At 45.8% G+C, this 22,064-nt stretch overlaps 1 protein-coding gene across 1 annotated transcript in view; it reads left to right on the forward strand.

Annotated features, from left to right (window-relative positions):
* Positions 1-22,064, forward strand: part of ARFGEF3 (ARFGEF family member 3) — a 505,700-nt gene that overhangs the window by 293,329 nt on the left and 190,307 nt on the right. The window contains exon 15 of the mRNA XM_078649342.1: positions 19,637-19,802. Within this exon, the coding sequence (XP_078505468.1) occupies positions 19,637-19,802 (166 nt within the window). The remainder of the gene's footprint in view (positions 1-19,636; positions 19,803-22,064) is intronic.

The raw sequence follows: 22,064 nt of genomic DNA on the forward strand, positions 1-22,064 counted from the left end.
CACGCTTTGCTGGAACTGGGGGTTCACGCACACTCTCATGCATCCACATGCATGGGGCACGAATGGGCCCCATTCAGGCCCCCTTTGTTTAATCACTGCCAGCATTTACATGGCGGAAGAACCTCCATGACACTGCTGGGGTCCAGAAACTCGTAATATGCGTGGTTGTGTCACAGTGGCACCACCAGCATATTGTGAGACCTGGCAATTGCAACGGTGCTATGGTGGTCCAACTGCCAAAGTTGTAATGCGGCAGCCGGACCGCCAGTGCGGTGGTGGCTGGACTGCCGTGCTACTGCTAGTCTGGCGCTCCTCGGACCGCCAGACTAGTAATCAGGCCCTAAGGCTGCCTAGTCTTGATTCCACATCAAAGCCTGTTAATTCCCCACTAGACTTCTTCATCTCAATCTTACAGTTCTTTTTCACCTCTACTTTCTCCCATTGTCCTCGTTTTGCCTACTTTCTCTTCCTCCTCCTTTCCCCAGTAGTTACAACATTGACTAAACTAGGGAGATTAGGATCGTCGACCTGCTCTTGGTTCCGTACGTAGGCAGCAAAAAGGGCAGTGCGGTCCAGAAGGGCGCCTTGTCACGTTGGATTGTCCTGTGCATTCAAATGAATGTTCTGTCCTTGTCGAGAAAGAGCCGCCTGAGGGAATCCATGCTCATCCACCAGTCTTCCACATCAGCACTTGCCAGGGTTTTTCCCGTGACTGAGATTTGAATCAACCAGCGGTGGTAACAATGAGCCCCCCGCCCCCCCTAGACTGTCTGCCTTCTAAGCCAAGGTTAGCTATGGATGATCTGGGTTCACTCTGTATCCTCATGGATCTATTGGACCTACCTCAGCTTCAAGCACCACATGATTGACTGAGAACCTTCCTAGTCTTCCTTATCAATGGGGTTTCATTTCAAGATCCCATTTCCAGGATCACTGTGGAGGCTCTTACATAGGAGGCACCGGTCTGACAATAACACACTGTCCAAGAGCCTCCGTCAGGGTGGTTCTGAGGTGCTCTCCCACTGCCCAGACCCGTCCCCATTCTTTCTCTTTCTATCACATCTCATGGCACATCAATACTTTATTTGTAACAGAATGAGAGCCGATGCCCAAAGTTTTGCCCAACAGCCTGGGTCAGGTGCTATTAAGTGCCAGCAAGCCAACACCAAAGCTGCGTAGTCTTTGATGTCAAGTCAAGTCAAGTCATAAAATTTGTATAGCGCACTACATACCCAGAGGGTTTCAAGGCGCTTAGGAAGGGGAGGAGGATTATTTGTCAAATATCCACGTTTTAAGCTGCTTTCTGAACGCTAGGTGATTCTGGGTGAGGCGAAGGTAAGCGGGGAGTGAGTTCCATGTTTTGGCAGCCAGGTATGAAAAGGATCTGCCTCCCATGGTGGTCTTGTTGATGCGAGGTACAGTGGCGAAGGCTTGGCTGGAAGAGCGAAGTTGGCGGGAGGGGGTGTAGAAGGACAGTCGAGAGTTGAGGCAATCTGGTCCGATGTCGTAGAGTGATTTGTGTGCGTGGGTAAGCAGTCGGAAAGTGATCCTCTTATTGACGGGTAGCCAGTGGAGGTCTTTAAGGTGACCAGAGATGTGTTCGTTGCGTGGGATGTCTAATATGAGTCTGGCTGAGGCGTTTTGGATTCGTTGTAGTTTCTTCTGGAGTTTAGCGGTGGTACCTGCGTAGAGGGTGTTTCCGTAGTCCAGTCGGCTCGTGACTAGAGCGTGGGTGACTGTTTTCCTTGTTTCGGAGGGGATCCAGCGAAATGTTTTTCTGAGCATGCGAAGAATGTTAAAGCAGGAAGAGGATACGGCGCTGGCTTGTCTGTTCATTGAGAGTGAAGAATCCAGGATGACGCCAAGGTTCCGTGCGTGGTTTGTCGGGATGGGTGCTTTTCCGAGGGCTTCCGGCCACCAGGAGTCGTCCCATGCAGAGGGGGATGTACCTAAGATGAGGACTTCTGTTTTGTCTGAGTTCAGTTTCAGACGGCTTTGTTTCATCCATTCGGCGACTTCTTTCATTCCTTCGTGTAGGTTAGTTTTGGCGGTGCTGGGGTCCTTGGTGAGAGAAAGGATCAGTTGAGTGTCGTCCGCGTAAGAGATGATGTTGAGGTTGTGTTGGCGGGCGATGGCCGCGAGGGGGCTCATGTATACGTTGAAGAGGGTGGGACTGAGTGAGGATCCTTGAGGTACGCCGCAGATGATTTCAGAGGCCTCGGACTTGAATGGTGGGAGGCGGACTCTCTGTGTTCTTCCGGTGAGGAAAGAGGTGATCCATTCCAGTGCTTTTCCTTGGATTCCAATGTTTCTGAGGCGTTGTAAAAGGGTGCTGTGGCAGACTGTGTCGAAGGCTGCAGAGAGGTCGAGGAGGATGAGGGCGACTGTGTCTCCATTGTCCAGTAGAGTTCGAATGTCGTCTGTTGCTGCGATGAGGGCGGTCTCAGTGCTGTGTTTGGCTCGGAAGCCAGATTGTGAGGGGTCGAGTGATTTGTTGGCTTCGAGGAAGGCGGCGAGCTGGTTGTTGACAGCTTTCTCGATGACTTTGGCCGGAAATGGAAGAAGCGAGATGGGGCGGTAGTTTTTGAGTTCGGTGGGGTCTGCTGTTGGTTTTTTCAGAAGGGCGGTGAGTTCAGCGTGTTTCCAGTCTTCTGGGAAGGTAGCGGAGTTGAAGGAGCAGTTGATGACGTCTCGGAGGTGCGGAGCTATGACGGAGTCTGCTTTGTTGAAGATGTGGTGAGGGCATGGGTCTGTGGGGGATCCAGAGTGGATGGAATTAATCAGGCGGATGGTGTCCTCAGTGGAGATTGGGTTCCAGGCGTTAAGGGTGTTTACGGGAGGAAGATGGTCAGCAGATGGTAGGGTGGGTTGGCTTCCGGGTTGGTTGTCAAAGCTGTTGTGGATGTCAGCAATCTTGTTGTGGAAAAAAGAGGCTAGGGAGTCGCAGAGGGTTTGAGAGGGGGTGATGTCGTTGGAGTTGGCCGAGGGGTTGGAAAATTCCTTGACGATGTTGAAAAGTTCCTTGCTGTTGTGGGCGTTGTTGTCAAGTCGATCCTTGAATGCTGTTTTCTTGGCTTTTCGGATCAGTTGGTGGTGAGTACGGGTGGCGCTTTTGAAGGCGTCCTTGTTGCTGGTGGATGGGTCTTTTTTCCAGGCCTTTTCAAGGGAGCGGCACAGTTTCTTGGACTTCTTGAGATCATCGTTGAACCATGAGGCCTTCTTGTAGCCAAGTTTGTGTTGACGTTTTTTCAGTGGTGCTAAGGTGTCGGCGGTGTTGGATAACCAAAGGGTGAGGTTGGAGGCGGCTTCGTTGGCGTTAGAGGAGAGGGCTGGGGAGGTTCGAAGGAGCGATGTGGAGATCTGATCCGTGGTGATTTTGTTCCAGTTTCTTTGTAGAGTTGGTTGGAGGTGGATGATGGGTTTCGGCTTGTTGTAGGTGAAGTGAACACAGCTGTGGTCAGTCCAGAGGAGATCCGTAGTGTGGCTGAAGGAGACATGGTTGCTGGAGGTGAAGATGGGGTCGAGTGTGTGACCTGCGATGTGGGTGGGGGAAGTGACCAGTTGTTTAAGTCCGAGGTTGGCGAGGTTGTCTAAGAGGGTGGCGGTGTTGCGGTCGTTGATCTTTTCAAGGTGGAAGTTGAGGTCTCCCAGAAGGATGTAGTCTTTGGAGGGGAGCGCGTGTGGGGTGATGAAGTCCGTGATGTCTTCACTGAATTTTGCGCGGGGTCCTGGTGGTCTGTAGAGGAGGGTGCCTCTGAGAGTTGTCTTGGGGTCGAAGTGGATCTGGAAGTGAAGGTGTTCGGAGTTAGCGAGGTTGGCGTCGGAGCTGGTAGAGATGCGGATGGATTTCTTATGGACGATAGCGATTCCTCCTCCTGTATGGTCGGTGCGGTCCTTGCGTGTGATCTTATAGTCATCAGGGATAGCGATGGCGATGTCAGGGGCGGAGGAAGCGTTCATCCATGTTTCCGTTAGGAAGGCGACGTCAGGAGAGATGGTGTCTAGTAGGTTCCAAAGGTCAATGGCGTGCCTGTGGACCGAGCGGGTGTTGAGAAGGATGCATTGTAGGTGGTTGGGGTCGGGAATCTGTGGTGTGGTCGTAGCGGAGATGTTGTCGGTGCCGCTAAATTTGCAGGAGTAGCAGGAGAACGGTCCATGGGTGCGTCCAGGAGCGGCTTGGACGCAGTTGGGGGCGCGACCGGGGTTAAGGGCTAGGAGGGTGGCGGTATCGTAGGTAGTGCGGGGGGGCTGGGCAGCGCGAGGGGCAGGGGGTCTGGCACTGGGCGCGGTCCATGCGCGGACGGGCGTAGACGGGCTTACCTTTGGCGCACCTTCGGCGCAGGTTGGGCGCGGTCGCTGCGCGTGAACGCTGCGCGCAAAAGCTTCTGTCATAAGAGGATATTGGGAGGGGAGGGGCGAGGCAGGCTCAGCTGGGAGGCGGGAGCGTGATTGGAGGGCCGGGCTTGGACGTCACAGCCAGCAAATGGCTGCAACAATAACAACAACAGTAAGCAGGGAGAGGTTGGGGCGAGCACTGGAGCGCTATTACAGAAATAATAAATCCACAAATCAAATGGCTGAGTGGTGGACGCAGTGAGGGGTCACAGAGCAGCGCAATGAACAGAGCACTTGAAAGTACAAGTCGGCGCTATGAAATTAAGCACAGTGCAATCAGTAAACAAAGCAGCAAAGCAGCGCTAATGTCAGAGCCAGGGTGAGAGACAATGCGGCGCAGTGATGAAATATTAGGAACAAAGCACAGAGCACAGGCAGCTTATGAGTAGCGCTACGATACCCAGGAGGACAGAGGGGAGCAACCGGATCTGCACGAGTCAGGACGGTCACAGCTCTCGGAGGGGGATGGGTCGTCCTATACTATCAGTGGGAGGCAGGCTCAGCTGGGAGGCGGGAGCGTGATTGGAGGGCCGGGCTTGGACGTCACAGCCAGCAAATGGCTGCAACAATAACAACAACAGTAAGCAGGGAGAGGTTGGGGCGAGCACTGGAGCGCTATTACAGAAATAATAAATCCACAAATCAAATGGCTGAGTGGTGGACGCAGTGAGGGGTCACAGAGCAGCGCAATGAACAGAGCACTTGAAAGTACAAGTCGGCGCTATGAAATTAAGCACAGTGCAATCAGTAAACAAAGCAGCAAAGCAGCGCTAATGTCAGAGCCAGGATGAGAGACAATGCGGCGCAGTGATGAAATATTAGGAACAAAGCACAGAGCACAGGCAGCTTATGAGTAGCGCTACGATACCCAGGAGGACAGAGGGGAGCAACCGGATCTGCACGAGTCAGGACGGTCACCGTCCTGATCTGCCTCTTTAATCCACTCCAAGACACACCTTTATCTCACTCTAGGCTAAAGCTAACCCCTGCTATGTCGCTTTGTGGCGTTTTTTCCGTCTTTCTCCTTCTTTCTCGTTTGTACATTCCAGAGCTAGAGGGAGAAAAACAATCAAGAAAAATACGTCCTGGTTGCTAAAAATGAGTTACGGTGGCCGCCACTGGCAACCACTGGCTCCAATTAAGCACTATGGCACAGTGACAGTCTCAAAGTTGAGAAAAACTGCATTAGTAGGGTTCATTTTATCCATGCGCTGTTCAATGGCACACCCATATGCCTCAAACTGAAGGAAGCAGAGCCAAACCCCATGAGGAAATGTCCTTTCGTCTTGGCAGCAGAAAGTAGAAAGAAGTCCTCATTGAGAGATGGGTGGTAACACGACAGACGCGAAATAGTGCGAGCTATTCTGCTCACATTTTGCATTGCCTCCTTTTGGAGTGAAGGAGATGGTGGTTTTCTCATTGGTTGAGAGGTCAGTGATGTCAGCCACATAACTGGTTAGCAGACCCACCTTCAGTAAGAATTGCGTCAGAAGTGCCTTCCTATTTAGGGCCCTACCCCCAACACCTTTCTACACAGACCTGAATCCTGTGCTCAGTGTGCCACAGGATTTAAGCAATAACACAATGAAAAAACTATAAGGCTGACCCTGGTCTGTGTTTGCTTGTGTTTCCATCTTGAAGATACCTGGCCAAGCAGTTGGTTCTGGAGTGTTCCTATGGGAGCTAGGCGGTGACTGTTTTGCATGTGGCTGGTCTCTGTCTAGAGTGGCATAGTGGGCGAAAAACATTGTTCTGGAATGCGGGCGTAGCACTCAACAGTGACTGGGATTCATTCAAGCATTCCTTGCACCATTTTGTTGTTTTTTGCAATTGATGAACTCCAGTTGTTATAAATATATCCATAGGAAATAATACTTCTTTTTAGTTCATTTCTTTAAAAAAAAAACATTGTCCGAGGTTAATATATTCTTGAAAGCACCTGATTGCACTTCGGTGTCTCCTTTTTAGGGCTCGTCTGGCGTTGCAGCGCAAAGCGCTGCCGCCAGCGAGCCTTATTGTCACTGTATTGCCTCCCCAAGTGGTACAGACCGGTGCACAAGCAGACACCGGTCTGTGAACGCGCTTCTAAGAGGCGCTTTGCAGGCGCCGCAACTGGCACGAGCTGCAGGGAACGCCAACGTGCACGCTCACGGCGTCACGCTCCTGCCCTCCCGCGTCGCTTAGGCTGTTCTCCGCTCCAGGCCGACTTGTTGTTTCCTGCTTCCTGCTTCTCGCAAGCTCTACGGTCACCAACACTCGCAGCTGGCCCACAGAATGTATTCTTCCATGTATACACCATGGACCGCCACGCACATGCTTTTTATACAGACGGGTGCCGTGGTCTTTTCTCGTAGCCCCGGGTGTTTTAGTTCTTAACCTGCATGTTTCGGAGCAGAGCTTTGGGCACTGGCACTTATGCTGAATGGCAGGTTAGTGTGTGTAGAGCGTTTTTGATGTTTGTGGGCATAATGAATTACCTGGTGAATGTTCAAATGTTTTAATGAAGAAGGGCACTGTACTCTGTTTCACCACGGTGCCTGTTTTCATTTTAGAAGAGGTTTACTTCTAGTTTCTGTTTGTATCTCTTATGTAACTTGTGTAATCCAAAGTCTTATGTAACGCAACTGGTTCTTTTGTAAAGCGCTCTGACACCTTCGGGTAATGTTCGCGCTATATAAATTCGCATTAAATAAAATAAATAAATAAAAAATAAAAAATAAATAAGGAGCATCCTTCTGACAGCCATTTTGTCAAGTTTCTTATAATGTGGCACTTGTACCGGTTTGAAATGAGTTCCATTTTTATCTGTGGCTCAAAACACTGGCTTGCATGCAGGGCGAATACTGTAGTCATAGATTTTTTTATTTTACTGCATAATCTGTTTCCGTCATTATGGTAATGCATTTGATTAAGCATTTTAAGGTTTTTCTTTACAAGTCATTCTACGCACAATGGAAGCCAGCTATCTGTGAGCTAAAGGGCACGGCTGGTTTGGGGTTATCTTGTACGCTTTACAATTGATTACAAATTAACCGCGCCATTTCGTCATGTTGTCAAAATTAGATCCCGTCAGCGGAAGGGCATCTCCGAGGTCACAGTTTCAGTATTTCCAGAGGGGAAGGGTGGGGCCGCGTTATTCTCGTGCACTCCACTTCCTCCCCTTGAATTATTCATGGGCTGAGCTATTAAAAATAGCCCTATGTTAGATTTAGGGCTGACCACGTGTCCCACATTTACTGCCAGGGTAAAGGTCATAGGCATTTCACTTTTGGCGCAAGGCTGAGGAAAAAGTTGTTACAATTATTCTTAACTTGGCTGCAAAATCGGCTGGAGAGGGGCATTCTAGGAAGGCAGAAGCATGATTCAGTTCCAATCAACCAGGACAAAGCTTTCATCCTTCAGACCTTTAAGTGCATGGCAGGAGAACAAGCATCAAAGTTCAGCAAAAGTTATTCCTGAGAATAGAATTCCTTCCATAGATTTTGGTTTTGTTATCTGTAGACATTGGTCTGTACAGTTGTCTTCTTTTAGAGTATTTCTGTTTTTTCAGATTATAATTGCCTTCCCGTAGATACAATTTTTCTTTAAAGCTTCATGGAGTCTTTAAATTTAGCTACATGAATACTATAATGGTTTATGTTGTAACCTTCATAATACCTCACATAGATTAATATCGTGTGGCGTTTTGGTGCCTCTGATCACATGCTCTTTATGAGAAAGGGGTTTAATTTGAATTCCAATTACATATTAAGTCGCTGCTTAGAAAGATATTTTGCTGTAGTTTAACTGTGCTTTCAAGATTGCATTCTTCTATTGGTGTGTCATGATGGTCGTCCACCTTGTTAGATTAGTAAGTATTAAAACATTTACAAATGTTTGGTTGCAGTTATAATTGTATCTTTGTGTCTCAACAACATCCATTCTTTTGTTGTTACAGTTAATTGTAGTTTACTTCAGGTTGTTTGCATTTTCACTAAGATGCTGACATGTCACTTTCCCTCACTTCTTTCATATCATGTTTGATCTATAATTCAGCTTGTGCTATTTTAATTAAATATGTATTTGATAATTATAGTTTCGATAGTGACTCTGTTATGAAAATAATTTACTAAAACTTATGGTGCATGTTTTCTGTGGGTAGATATATGAATTTACTCTACCTCACTGTATTTATAGTGGCCATGTATTATGTAAAATATTGCCTCTGGATTTTTTTTAACATCTAGTATCTGGATCTAGACTTCCCAGTTGATTTGGGGGTTGTCCTATTTCTAAATAGTACAGTGGGGAAATGAGGGACTATCAACTATCCTCACAGGGCCTCTTAAATTCCCCCATACATATTGAGCCTAAGAAGCAAAGCTGGCCATCACCCTGCGTTTATAGACCACTCCACTCCAGTGAGAAGACGTGTGTCTGTTTTTCATGAAGGCTCCTTTGGTTTACTCTATGTTGGTCAAATATTCAGACAATCACCTGACCGCTTCTTCGCTTCCTCACTTATCTCCAGTGTCCCCACTGCCAACATGGATATGGGCCCCACACAGGTGGTCCTTAAGTAACAAGCATTGGCAAAACAAATAGGTCTTGCCTATGTGAGATTTATTGGCTTTGTCAATGTTTTTTAACAATGTTGCAAATGGCTAGCTCGCAGCCGTGATGGTCGCCCTTTAGCTCGGCTCCCGCAGCCCTCCGTCCTGATTGACTATCCTGTCTTCTATCCTGTCCGAGGACGACACATCTTTTGGGGCATTGAAACATAACGGCTTGTTCGTACTTACCATCCGACCCCGGGGTCTCGGTGTGCAGTGGCGCCGGAGTTGTGGCCTCCGAGGGATCGGGGCCTCTGCGAGACTTGGACCGGGACCTGGCCGGCGGGATCCGACGGCTCTCGGCCCGGCCGAGAGCGAGAACCAGTGTTGGGAGCCGATGTGCAAAGATCCCGGCGATCCTGACCCGGGCCTGCCCTGGTGGCCGCGCGGCCGACGTGGGTGAGAGGCCCCGGGACCTGATTCTGTGAAGGGGTCTCCCTCCGCCGCTGCTTGGTCCGGCGGCCCTGGTCCTCGGGGCCCGGACTCCGCTTGTTTGGGGCACCGGGGCTGGTGCTGGCGGAGACCCGTTTTGGGCGGATATCCTTTTGGCATCGAGGCCGCCCTTGCTGGGGCCCCCGGAGCTTGTAAAGTCCTACATTTGCGAACTGTTATTTCCGGGGGTCTTGGTGGGCGGCGATTGGGCTGATTCACGAAATGGCGGCTGACCCTTTGGAACGAGAATCACCCTGTGGCGGCGGGCCCGTGTTGCCTAATCGTGTGGGGAGCGGATCTGGTGGACGTGAGCCGACGGTCAGAGATATCCTGGAGGCCCTGAGGTCCCTACACGCTTCCCTGGCCCTGGGAGTCTCGGTGGGTCCGCCACGATCTGCCGCCATTTTGGGCGGCCATTTCTTCTTGTCACCCTCTTGTTTCGATGACTTCATTGCCTCGCCCCCCTCGATTGACTTGAGTGTCTCCGCCACTGATCGAAGATCGTGTAGTGCGCCGGTGACTTTGGGGCACCCTGCTTTTCATGGTTCGGACCCCGGGGACTTGGATGCTGTACTGCGACCATGTTCGACATTGTTGCCTGAAACTATTGGTGGACTGCCTCCTGTGCTTGTTTCGACGACTTTGCCTGTGTCTATAATTGGGGCCACCTCGCCCGATCGAGTGGCGCAACTGAACTCCTGTTTTACACTGATCGTGCTGCGATTGTTGATGCATCTACACTTTCGGTTCGGACTATTCCTCCCTTGTGGATCTATCTACCCCCCACGTAGGTATGTTAGTCACCATTCCACTCGACTATATGCTGATTTCGTATTTAGTATGTGGTTTTACATTGCCATGTGGTGGGTGGGGTTTGTCGCTCGAAAGGGTTGGGGGTGAAATGTACGACTTCTGTTTGATTCCCGGTATACGATTTAGTAGCATCATTGTTTTTAATCGTAGAAAGGTGGGCGGTCCCCTACTCTCAATGTTTTATAGCGCGTGATGGGGTGTCGTCCTGGTCTGTTTTTGATTGTGCTTTTCTGGTTGGGCGGAGGGCTGCGGCCGCCCGTTCGGATTATAGTTATTCTGCTCCTCCCTCCTGTCCTTTTTTCTTCGCTTTTGTTGTTTTTTTTTTTTGTCTTGTTCTTCTTTCTTACTTCTCGCTATATTTCGGGTTCTGGTTTAGGGCGACAGGCACGCTGTCTGAAGGGTAGGCCATAGCCTTGTACAGGGGTGCAGGGTGGGACGGGTGGGTTGGGTACTATTTTTTGTTTGTCCTCTGGTTCTATGGCCCTTTTCTATCTCTTTTTCGTGAGGCCGCGTCTGTCCTGACCTCCTCTGGTGTGTTTCGGGTGGGGGGTGTGGCGTCGTTAATCCTCCTGATAGGTTTCGGCTGTCTTTCTCCCCGATCGCCATACCCCCACTTGGGCCGCTACTCCTTTTGTCTCCTGTCTTCCTGCCACGGGGGGCCTGGGTCGGCGTGTCTTCTTCCTTTCGTTTTTCTTATTTCTTTATTTCCCTTTTGATTGTCTTATTTTGTCTTCCCTCCGTTTTCCCTTCCCTTCCCCCTCCCCTTCCCTGCCTCGTCCCCCCCCCCTTTTTTCCTCTCGGTGTCCTAGAAGTTATTATGACGAGCTGGTTTTGGTTTATTGTCTTTCCGATCCCTCTGTTCTGGCTCGGTGGTGTCTTGGGTGGCGGGCATGTTACGAGAAGAATGCTCAGGGGCTGATTGTGTCTCACATATCCTGATTTCTTGAATGCATTGTATTATCCCCCCCGATCTTCTGGCCCCATGCCCCCTTATTAATGTTGCAGTTGATTACGGGATATCGGATGCCTCCGTATTGAAAGTGCGCCTGTCATATGTCTTCTCCCCATATTATAAAATTAAGCCTTATTTACTCCTGTGTTTTAGCCCTTTGGTTCCTGAATTTTTTCTCCCCCCTTTTATGATTGTACGGCCTCTGCTTTGTATTGATTGATTATGTGATATTTGCCTGATGACTCCTGATTGTTTTGTACATTGCGGCCGGCCGGCTGGGTTGTAGGCCTTGACTTGTCTCTCCTTTTTGATTTCAATAAAGGTTTTAAAAAAAAAACAAAAAAAAAACAATGTTGCAAATGGCTGAAAGTAAAGAAAAAAGCTTTATGACAAAGCCAGCGTTGACTGCGTTATAGCTTTTTTTTGTTTACTTGCTGCTATGCGCATTGAAGCCAGCGCTGCTGTATAATCTATACTAAAACGTCCCTGTAGACCTATAGTCTGGGGGCTGCAAGCTCACTCCTGACCTTTGCATGCGACCACCCTGTTCAAATCAGTACAAAAGGGGGTGGTGATGGACGGAGCATCCGAACCAATCAAACACTCACACCCAGTCAACAGATCTGGGTTTAATCCATCACCGTTCTTTAGCCCACTCTGCCACCCCAGTTCAGACATGGCCATATGCAAATCAGTCTGACCCTGTGCCTTATGGGAACAGTCCAGCCCGAACTGCCAAGCCATGCCTTCCCTGGACCGGAAACAAGCTTCCTAGGACCGGTTTCTGGCATTTCAGCCGTCTTCAGTCAGGCTTGCTTGAATCCAGTGGCAAAATGTATTTTATTCACATGTAGAACTGTTTCATCTTATTAATAGTAGTACATCTGACTAAATCAGTGTAAGTATTTTTTTTTAAGGAATGGTTTTCAAACATGAATTTTGAAACGTTCGTGCTTCCATCCACCCTGACAGTGCCAATAGTGAACTAGTCCATTAAGTGCACCCTATGGATTGACTGGTTGTCATTTTACATGGACAACATTTTAGTAAAATAAAATGTTGGAGGAGTTTCAGTACAGCGCACATCCAGAAGGCATGCATTTCAAGATCGTATTAAGATGTGAAATAACAGAAAGAGCTGCCGATTTGGGGAACCGGGTTCGAGTCTCTGCTTTGGCTCAACATCCTCTGATCCTGGCCAAATCATTGAATCTCCCAAGTGCCATAAAAAAGTGTCTTTGCAATATGACGGGTGCTCTCATAAAGCGCTCAAATACTTTCTAGAACTTTTAAGTGCTTTTTATAAAAGCTGCCCGTACTTGTGAAAAAAGGTGATATGTACACTTTTAAGGTGTGCCACTGTCCTAGGCGAGGAGAGGAGGAAGCTTGTGAGGGAGAAAGCCTGGGAGGGGATAGAGGAAGGGTCAGGAAGTGGTGCTGTGGAGGAGGCAGTGCTCACACTACACCACAGGGAGCAGTGGGATGGCAGAAGGTCGGTAGGGAGCAGAGAAATATCGCCTAGAGCTGGTTCTGAGTTGGAGGTATTAGTAAAATATGGCAGTAATCAGTGTTCAGTGGGTTTCCTAAACCTTTTGGACCCTGTGCCACTGCACCTACTGCACCATTCAAATCAAGACCCTAGTGCTTGCAAGTTAATTGCACTTCTGACTGCTTGTTTAGTAGTAAAATATGGCAATAATCAGTGGGTTTCCTAGAACTTTTGGCCCCTGTGCCACTGCACCTGCTGCACCATTCAAATCAGGACCCTAGTGGATGAAAGGTAATTGCACTTGTGACTGCTTGTTTAGTAGTAAAGTATGGCAATAATAAGTGGGTTTCCTAGAGCTTTTGGCCACTGTGCCACTGCACCTGCTGCACCATTCAAATCAGGACCCTATTGGATGAAAGGTAATTGCACTTGTGACTGCTTGTTTAGTAGTAAAGTATGGCAATAATAAGTGAGTTTCCTAGAGCTTTTGGCCACTGTGCCACTGCACATGCTGCACCATTCAAATCATGACCCTAGTGCCTGAAAGGACACATGAGGAAATCGTTTATATCCAGTAATATAAGTTTTCTATAAAAGGCACAGTTACAGATGGAATACACAATGATTGTGCAGCTAATCCTAAACACAAAAGCTTTTCATAAAAAGTGACTTTAAAGTTCTCCAACTCTCGAAAACGAGTTGCCACAGATGCCATAAATAAAGCATTTGCTTCCACGTGAAAGTGAAAACCAAGCATCTTTCATGAGAAAATATCTTATCTTCTGATTGACAGCAAATGGGCCATAAACAGTGTAAATTGCCCAAGATCACCGTATGTTAGGATGAAGCTGAGACTGAAGTGCTATTTTGTACTTTCTTACTAAAAAAGGCAGGGTCACAAATTAAATGGACTTACAAAAGAAGAGGAATTTTGCAATAAACGTGTTAAATATAAAGAAGTCTCTATAAAAATTCCAAAAATGTATTTTAGTCACATGCAAGAACTGTTTCATCTTAGTAGTACTAGTACATCAGACTAAATGAGTCCTGTCCGCTAGCCTCCTCCTGAGCTTTGCATGCACCCCCATTGAAAACTCCTGTTGAAAATGGTTAAGCATTTATTTACAAGTTAATCAATGTGAAAGACAGCAAGTAACTAGTACATCAGGCTAAAGCAGTGCAAGTTTTTTTGTTGTTGCAAGTAATAGTTTTCAAACATGATTTTGGAAACGCTCATGCTTCCACCCTGATAATGCCAATAGTGAACTTCATACCCCAAGAATGAAAGGCAAATGTTATGTGCAGCTGTATAATGTAATAGCTTTTGAAATGGCAATATCTAAAATAAAATTTAAAAAAGGGCACAAGCGAGGTCCATGGAGAAAGTATGTTGCATTCTTCTTTCCTGTAAACACTCTCACTTTCAAGGCAGCTGAAAGCAAAATAAACATCAGGCTCCCTTAAAGACACAGATTGACATTTCACATCATTCTTTGAATTCCCAGCATATGAGACGAGATAAGAGCAAGATTTACACGCCTATTTATTACAGAAAACGAGTTTGTGGAAGAATACTGTAAACGCGGCTTTCACATGGGGAGGTATGAACTCAAGCTGGACATCTTAAAGCAAATAAAGCCAGAAAATGGGGAGTTACAAACCATAAAGCCAAGCGACAGTCACAATGCAGTCCCAGGTCAATTTTCGGAAACTACGCGAGATGTCTTTCGCGTACCACACAGCTGTGCTGTCTGGTAGGCTGCGACATAAAAAGGGAAAATCAGGCTGGTGTTATATTCCAGTTTATTTGTTGTGGACTTGAGGAAGGGGTTCTCAGCAGCTTTTTTTTTACAAATCCACAGCTTTGGCACATTCTTTCCGAAGGAGTCTTTCATTGTTATGCTGACAGATCTACTCTCCGCTTTTCAGATGTGATATTGGCTCCACACCTTACATGTAAATGATTTGCTTTTCAAGATTCTTGCCTACGCCCTGCAAACAAAGCATCCTGATTTCCTGAGTTAGCAGAGTGTTTGCATCCATAGCTATATCTCAACAACTAATTACTGAGAGCGCCTCCAACATCACCGCCTACTCAGAAATCTCTGGACACCTCATGATGTGGTGTCTTTACTTTTTGACTTGCGCCATTTGGTGATCAAGGCAAAGTCAATTCTGATTCCTATCCAATGTATGTTGTTTACAGGGGAATTGCTAGGCATGACATATGCTCATGCAACCTTCCACACTGCTGAGGGGAGAACATAAATCATCACAGCCTGATGGCATCTATTTTTAGGTAAATTATAGTCGACGTGGGATGTGGTTAAACACAGAGTTGCTACAGATGTTTTTTTGCTGCTGAAAAGAGGTGTGAATTGCATGTAGTGCTTCCAGTTTTAGGTGGAGTGGCACTCTGGGTCAACTGAAGGCGTATAGCTTCCAATCTTGTTGAGGCTAAATGTTATTTCTTTGACCTAAAGGACCCGGTGCAGGTTTTTACAAATAGTCGGAAGAGTAATACTCTTTCACCCATTTATGCAAGCTTGAAGTTGAAATGTTGATTTTATTTAACATGAACACTGTACTGTCGGCCACTTATCTAATACATCATAAACATCTTGATGGCATTGTGCATGCGATTTATGCAAACACCTCAAATGTATAAAACTAAGCAGTGGTGATTCTCTTCACACACAGGATTGATTGTTATAGAGTGTTTTACCTTCAAGGGTGACTCAGAGTGAGGCAGTTTGCCTTTTAGCTGGGCTAAGAGATGTCTTCACCTAGAGAACGTACCCTACTCAGAACATCTTTCCTGCGAGTTATCAGGAATAATAAATGGTTCTGTTGGCTCCCATGTAGCTCAACAGATTCTGGTTCTCAGATTTCCTGAAGCTTAGAAAGGAAGTGCTATTTTTAACTGTAAGGGAGAATATTCTAACTCGTCATTGTGATCTAATCTGACACTCTTTTCTCATCTGATCAAGGCCTTGGGTCCAAATTTTTGTCTTTTGTTTAGCACCTGTTATGTTGTGTAACCGGATGGACTCATAAAGTTTCAATTCGCAGCTATTGCCTTCTTCAAGAACCTTTTCCCCAGTCAACACTGTAGTTGTAGGCATCAAACGCCAGCTCACCATTCACTGCAAAATCCTTCCTCTTTGCAAACTGACCACTGGGTGGCGCTGAAAAGAGCCACTGCTATTGCACTCATCTATTACTAAAACATTTACTTTGGCTTATTCGTGAAAATCATTGCAACGCTGCAATGGTTAGAACCAAGCAGGTGCACCAGTCCTAAACCTTTGCAAACTTGACCATACTAAGGCAGCCAAAGACACTTTGCCCACTTCCGGTACAAGCAAGGATGACATTTATGGTCCTATACATAATCCACAAGGATTACTGGCGCAAGAACCCAGAATATCTGAATAAACCTCTAGTGTACCCTAACCAGAGACCTTAGGACAGCGTCTACCCACTTGGCCCACATCTGACATTCAGAAGATTGGAACGTCTTTGCCACCATGTTTCCAAGATGTTGTAGGACTTTATATTTCGTGTAGGTGGTTTCCCATTAGTTTATTTTTTTCTGCTTCTCCAACGCTCCTTGAATTTGTTTGAGAACCCTTTTTCTTGTTCTCAAGCTTAGAATCCTGATTTAAACTGTTTTGACAAATAAAGGAGATGTTTGTACTTCTAGTCCTTCATTTGCAGTGAGATGTGCCCCCTTGTCCCATTTGGCTTAATGTATTTTTTTCACAATGTGGGTTCTAGAGTGGTTCATAGACTTCCTGTTTCATGTAAAGGAGACTGTAGCAAAATGTTTGATTCCTGACAGTTAATGAACGTAAGGACAAGTATCATATCAGATTGTGTGGAGCATTCAAAACAAGTTTGGAAACCAAAATCTGTATGTACATAATTGAACCCTTAATAAGCCATGTGGGCAATGTTTAATGGAAAAGTCTCAAACTACTGAAGAGATTTATACAAAAACAGACTATGGACTTTATATGGGGAAATCTCTTCCTTCGTCCCATATTTTGCATAATTCCATTCAGTGCCTGATGTAGCAGAGAGCCAAAATTCATATGGGATGTATGATTGGCCATGCTACTTTTCGATCACCCTAAATAAACGTTGTTGTCCATTGACCGATCTAACTGAGATGAAGAAAGCCAGGTGAGCGCATCAAGTTACTACCAAATTCCATACAGAGTTGTCCAGCAAAGCCAGAGTTATTAGAAAATAAAACAAGCATTGGCATAGCCAATAGGTCTCGCCTTTGGGACCTTTGTAAGTTTTTGTCCACAGCGATTGGCTTTTGCAATGTTTTTAAGCTGTGTTGAAGAGCTCTATAGCACCACTCTACAGTTACTCGATAGCACCACTGTACAGCACAACTCTATAGTACCCCTTTACAGCATCAATCTAAAGCACCACTCTACAGCACCACTCTACAGTATCACGCTATAGCACCACTGTGCAACACCATTCTACAGCACCACTCTACAGCACCACTCTATAGCACCACTGTACAGCACTACTCTACAGTACTACTCCATAATACCACTCTACAGCACCACTTTATAGCACCGCTGCACAGCACCACTCCACAGTACCACTCCAGAACACCACTCTATAGCACCACTTTACAGCACCATTTAACAGCACTACTCTACAGCACCACTCTAAAGCATCATTTTACAGCACCACTCTATAGCACCACTGTACAGCACCACTGTACAGCAACACTCTACAGTACCACTGTACAGCACCACTCTACAGTACTACTCCACACCACTCAACAGCACCACTCTACAGCAACGATCTACAGCACTACTCTAAAGTACCACTCTACAGCACTACTGTACAGCACCACTTTACAACACCACTCTACAGCACCACTCTACAGTACCACTCTACAGCACCATTCTACAGCACTACTCTACAGCACCATTCTACAGCACCACGCTACAGCATCACTCTACTGCACCACGTTACAGCACCACTTTACAGCACCACTCTACAGCAACACTCTACAGTACCCCTTTACAGCACCAATCTAAACCACCACTCTACAGCACCACTCTACCGCACCACTGTATAGCACCAGTCTGCAACACCACTCCACAGCACCACTCTATGAGTGTTAGGTAGGGCTGGGGCAAAGTCACTGACTTCAGCACTGAAGCAGAGCGCGCCCTGGAGCCATTCCATGGTGTTTTCAGCAACTGTGCACCAGAGGGACACAAAGATTTATGGAAAACTTCCCCGTGAGGAGGGCTTCAAATTTTAAAAATAAAAGCGGCTGTACAAATTAAAGCACTATAAACTTTTGGGAACGCTTTACATGAGCACCAGTTATGTTACAACGACATATTTATTACTTGGTAGGTACGGCAAGATTTAGAAAGTTGCCACAGAAAGTTGACTTAAGTAGACTGGGAAGCTGAAAGCACAGTAGTGAGAACAGGGGAGGCGACGAGGTAGGAGCCAGTAGCAGGACAAAGCAACAAAGAGACGGGAACAAGGTGAAGCACTCGTGCATGTACAGCATCTACCTTGCAGCGCCATCTGTTTCCAATTAGCAAGCGCGGTGCAGGCACGATAATTGGAAACAGATGGCGAAGCTGCTCGCTTCCGCAAGTCGGATGCCCTAAATGAACCAGCACTTATTGGAAACAGGGCAGCACATGCACGAGTTTTCCAAAAAGTGCAGACCGATTACAAGAGGTCACTCCTAAGCAGCGCTTGCACGCTGATTAGGCGAGACCTAAAAAGGGCATCTCCTATGGAAAAAGCATCTTGACCTGACAAACAATGATATTTCTCACACTATTATGCCATTTTCACAGTGTCATTGATGGCATCACAGTACACATTATGGTACTTATATCTACATTAAAAAAACACTAAGTTTACTTTCTTCACCATGTGTATAGTTGTTACTTGCCTGATTATTATATTTTGTAAACAGAAAATGCAAAAATGGTGTTCCCTCCGGAATATTTAATATCACATACTTAGATATGAACAGTAGTAGTGTCCACTTTAAGCTGGAACCCTAGCCTGCAGCCAGGACCTACCCAGGGCCGGACTGGGAACCAAAACCGGCCCTGGCAAAGTGCTCGTCCGCCACCCCCCCCCTATCCTGGGGGGTGGTGGTTGGGGGGGGGGGAGTGGAGGAGGGGGGGGGGGGGATGCCGCTGAGTTCTTTGCCAGGGCCGGTTTTCGGCCGATTTTATTACAGGGCCGATTTTGCTGCAAAAATGGCCCTGTAACAAAAACGGCCCCCAGGTGCCCCAAACCGGCACCCAACCCCTACGGCGCACCGGGGGATTGCCCGGTGCCCACTACGGCCAGTCCGGCCCTGGACCTACCCGTGGCTACATTCTATCCCATTATTATTCTAAGAGCACTTTTTTGATTATCTGAGCTTTGGCCATCAGATAGTTGCATATTTGCTGTAGAGTCGACCATCCAGCATTCTCCAGTCAGCTTCCCAGTCCTTCCAGTAAAAACATCATTGTGACCGGGTCTTATTAAAGAAGGGTGCCAAAGTAATAGTTGTATGTATAGGTCGGTCTCCAAGTCAGAAAGAGTAGCTACATTCTATGCTTCAAAACAGATGTTCTGTTCTTGCCCAGGTAGACACACTACTGAATCTTTGCAGGTATCATCCTGCCTCCCCTACGGACCACCTCACCTTGGCATGACCAAAGGAACTGAGCAGTAAAAGTAACTCCAATCTATTTTATGGGAAATACTCTGTCCAGCATATATTGTTGAAGCTGTATGAGTCACAGGACATCTATGTACAAGGTTCTGATATCTAGACCGGATTGATTATCCCCAAAAATTCTAATGTTCCTCAACTTGTGAAATAATACTGACTCTTGTATTACTTTCTCTAATGCTGCCACCTGAACTATCTGGTTTCTGTGTCCTCTGTAGAAGGAGTTTCTCAAGCAAGTGCAGTCCAGCGGAGTGCTTTTGGTTTTTTCGCAAATCTGGATTGAAGAGCTCTACCACCAGGTGCTGGACAAAAATATTTTGGGTGAATCCGGATACTGTGGAAGCCCCGAAGAGCACGGTCTTCCTCTGATCACCATGCTGACTGGTAGGTGGTGCACTGCCACTCTAAAATAACTCTTACATAGTTCAAACTTATCTATTCTTTCCTGATCTGCCATTGAGAAAGTCAATAAAAAGAGCTTTTATACTTCATGCAGTTCTCACAAAAATGTATTGTTTAACTAGTTAATGTTTTTTACATAGTTTCTAACTGTTTCTGTATTTAACGAATACAGAATACAAATGTCTTTAGTGGCTTAAAAGTGGTGAGGTGTATGACAGAGATGCTTCTCAAATGTTTTCTAAACTCTCTTATTTTCTCACATTGAAAACAAGTAACATACAATGTTGGTGCCATTACACTTAAGGGCGTATCATCAGGCGCAGTGTAATTCAACAGGATAGGCCCACAGTCACAAAAGACAATGAGCTTTACACCAGTATACATATGACTTACATGTTACATATATGGGGGATTTGTCAATCGAGGGGGAGGGGCCTAAATCTGGATTGGATATCAGATTTCAAAAAGTTTTTACCACATATCCCTGTCTTTTGGTAATTTATTATCAGTTCTAGTCAGCTTCATCTTTATTCTGCTAATGTCCATTCTTGGACATCTGGTATCCAGCCTTTGACTTTGGTAGCCCTAGGGGCCATCCCCTGTAATTGAGTGCATCTTACTTGCCAGCAAGTGTACAAGTAAAAGTTATTTGTTGATATTATAGTTAGATTTAAGTAGATGGGTGTAGTCAGTGTGGATATGTTCCAGTAGTCTGTTTCTTTTAGCACCCCAAGAAGACGGCAAAATTGGACAGCCCAAGTCAAATGAAAAAATATGATATCTGTCTGCTTTAATTTTGGGCTGCTAGTGTGGCTATGTGGTTTCTCCAGGATACACATGTTCTATGCAATCGATTGAAGTAGTTAACGCAGAGTCTAGCATTACAGGAGATCTGGCATGCCAGCAGTTGAGCATTCTTTCATTTTCTAATTGTGAATTTCAACCCACAGCCTGTCTTCTATTTTGGTCAAACCAGCAGTAGTTAGTTAGGTGTATTGGCACACAATGCTTTGTCAAATCTGGAAATCACTCCTCTATCTTGGTTGATTTCCACCAGCAGCTTAAGTTGCTACTCAAATGTTGCGGTAGGTATGAGAGGTACCCCTTAACAAGAGTCAAGGGAATTGGGGTTAGCTAACCAGTAAAACAGGATGTTCCCTTGGGTGTGGATAGATGAAGTGAGCCAAAGGGTCAAGAGTAAATAATTACAAATTACAAATTAAGTCAAGAATTCTTACAATTTATTGAGAATACAAAAAGTTTTTTTTAAAACGAAGAATGGACCAGAAGGATCCCACTCCACACAACTAAAACCATAAAAAAGTTTTTACATTCAATATTGGCCAGCAAGATTGAAACACAAAAGACAGAAAGGACTGTAAGACATAGAATAATGCAATACTGATTGTATTCGGACCCGTTTGTAAACACCTAAGCTATGTACACCATAATTTTGTCTATCAGCAAAAGATGTCGAGATCATGAATTATACTTGGTGTAGCGTCGACGCGTTTCGGTGGTATTTCAAAGTTCTATCCACCTTTATCAAGACAATGTTTTGATTTCTGTCAGGGTTCAGGGGTCGATATAATTGCCCTAGAAAAATAAACATACAATAAATTCCGATGCATATCAAGTAATTTATGATCGTTATTTTTAACGGTGTTATCTCTTTAGCCTGTAAAACATACAACATGGCAATACATTTATATAAACCCACTCTAAAATATCTTGGTGGTATTGTCTCTGATGTTTTTTTCAATACATCATACACGTAGGTATACCGTCACTGTTGAACAGATTATGGTTCTTCTTACAAATCTATACCAAGGGAATTAACAGTTATAATACATGTCTTTATGCATGATCAATTATTTACCCTCCTTTCACAGAGATAGAAAATTCAGTTTGTTTATATCACTCTCTTTGAGGAAAACCTGTTCTTATTTGAGTGGAAATTAACAAATACTGTGCATCATCCAAAAGGATGAAAAGCTGAAAGGCTTTTGAAATATACAAAGTTGATACCATGTCTAACCATCTGTAAATTATTTCCTGCCTCTTTCTTCGAAGATAAACTATTATCTTAAGGGTATAGGTTACCAGATTTTATGAGGGAGAAAGACAATGCTTTTAAGAAATGCGACTGGTTTTTTATAGTGGATATCCATATGAGACCGTATACCAGATTAAGAAAGCCGGACAATTTAGTCTATTTTAAAGTGTTTATATAAAGTGAAAGAT

The sequence above is a fragment of the Lissotriton helveticus genome, chromosome 6 (genome assembly GCF_964261635.1).
Source record: "Lissotriton helveticus chromosome 6, aLisHel1.1, whole genome shotgun sequence".
Classification (NCBI taxonomy): Eukaryota; Metazoa; Chordata; class Amphibia; order Caudata; family Salamandridae; genus Lissotriton; species Lissotriton helveticus.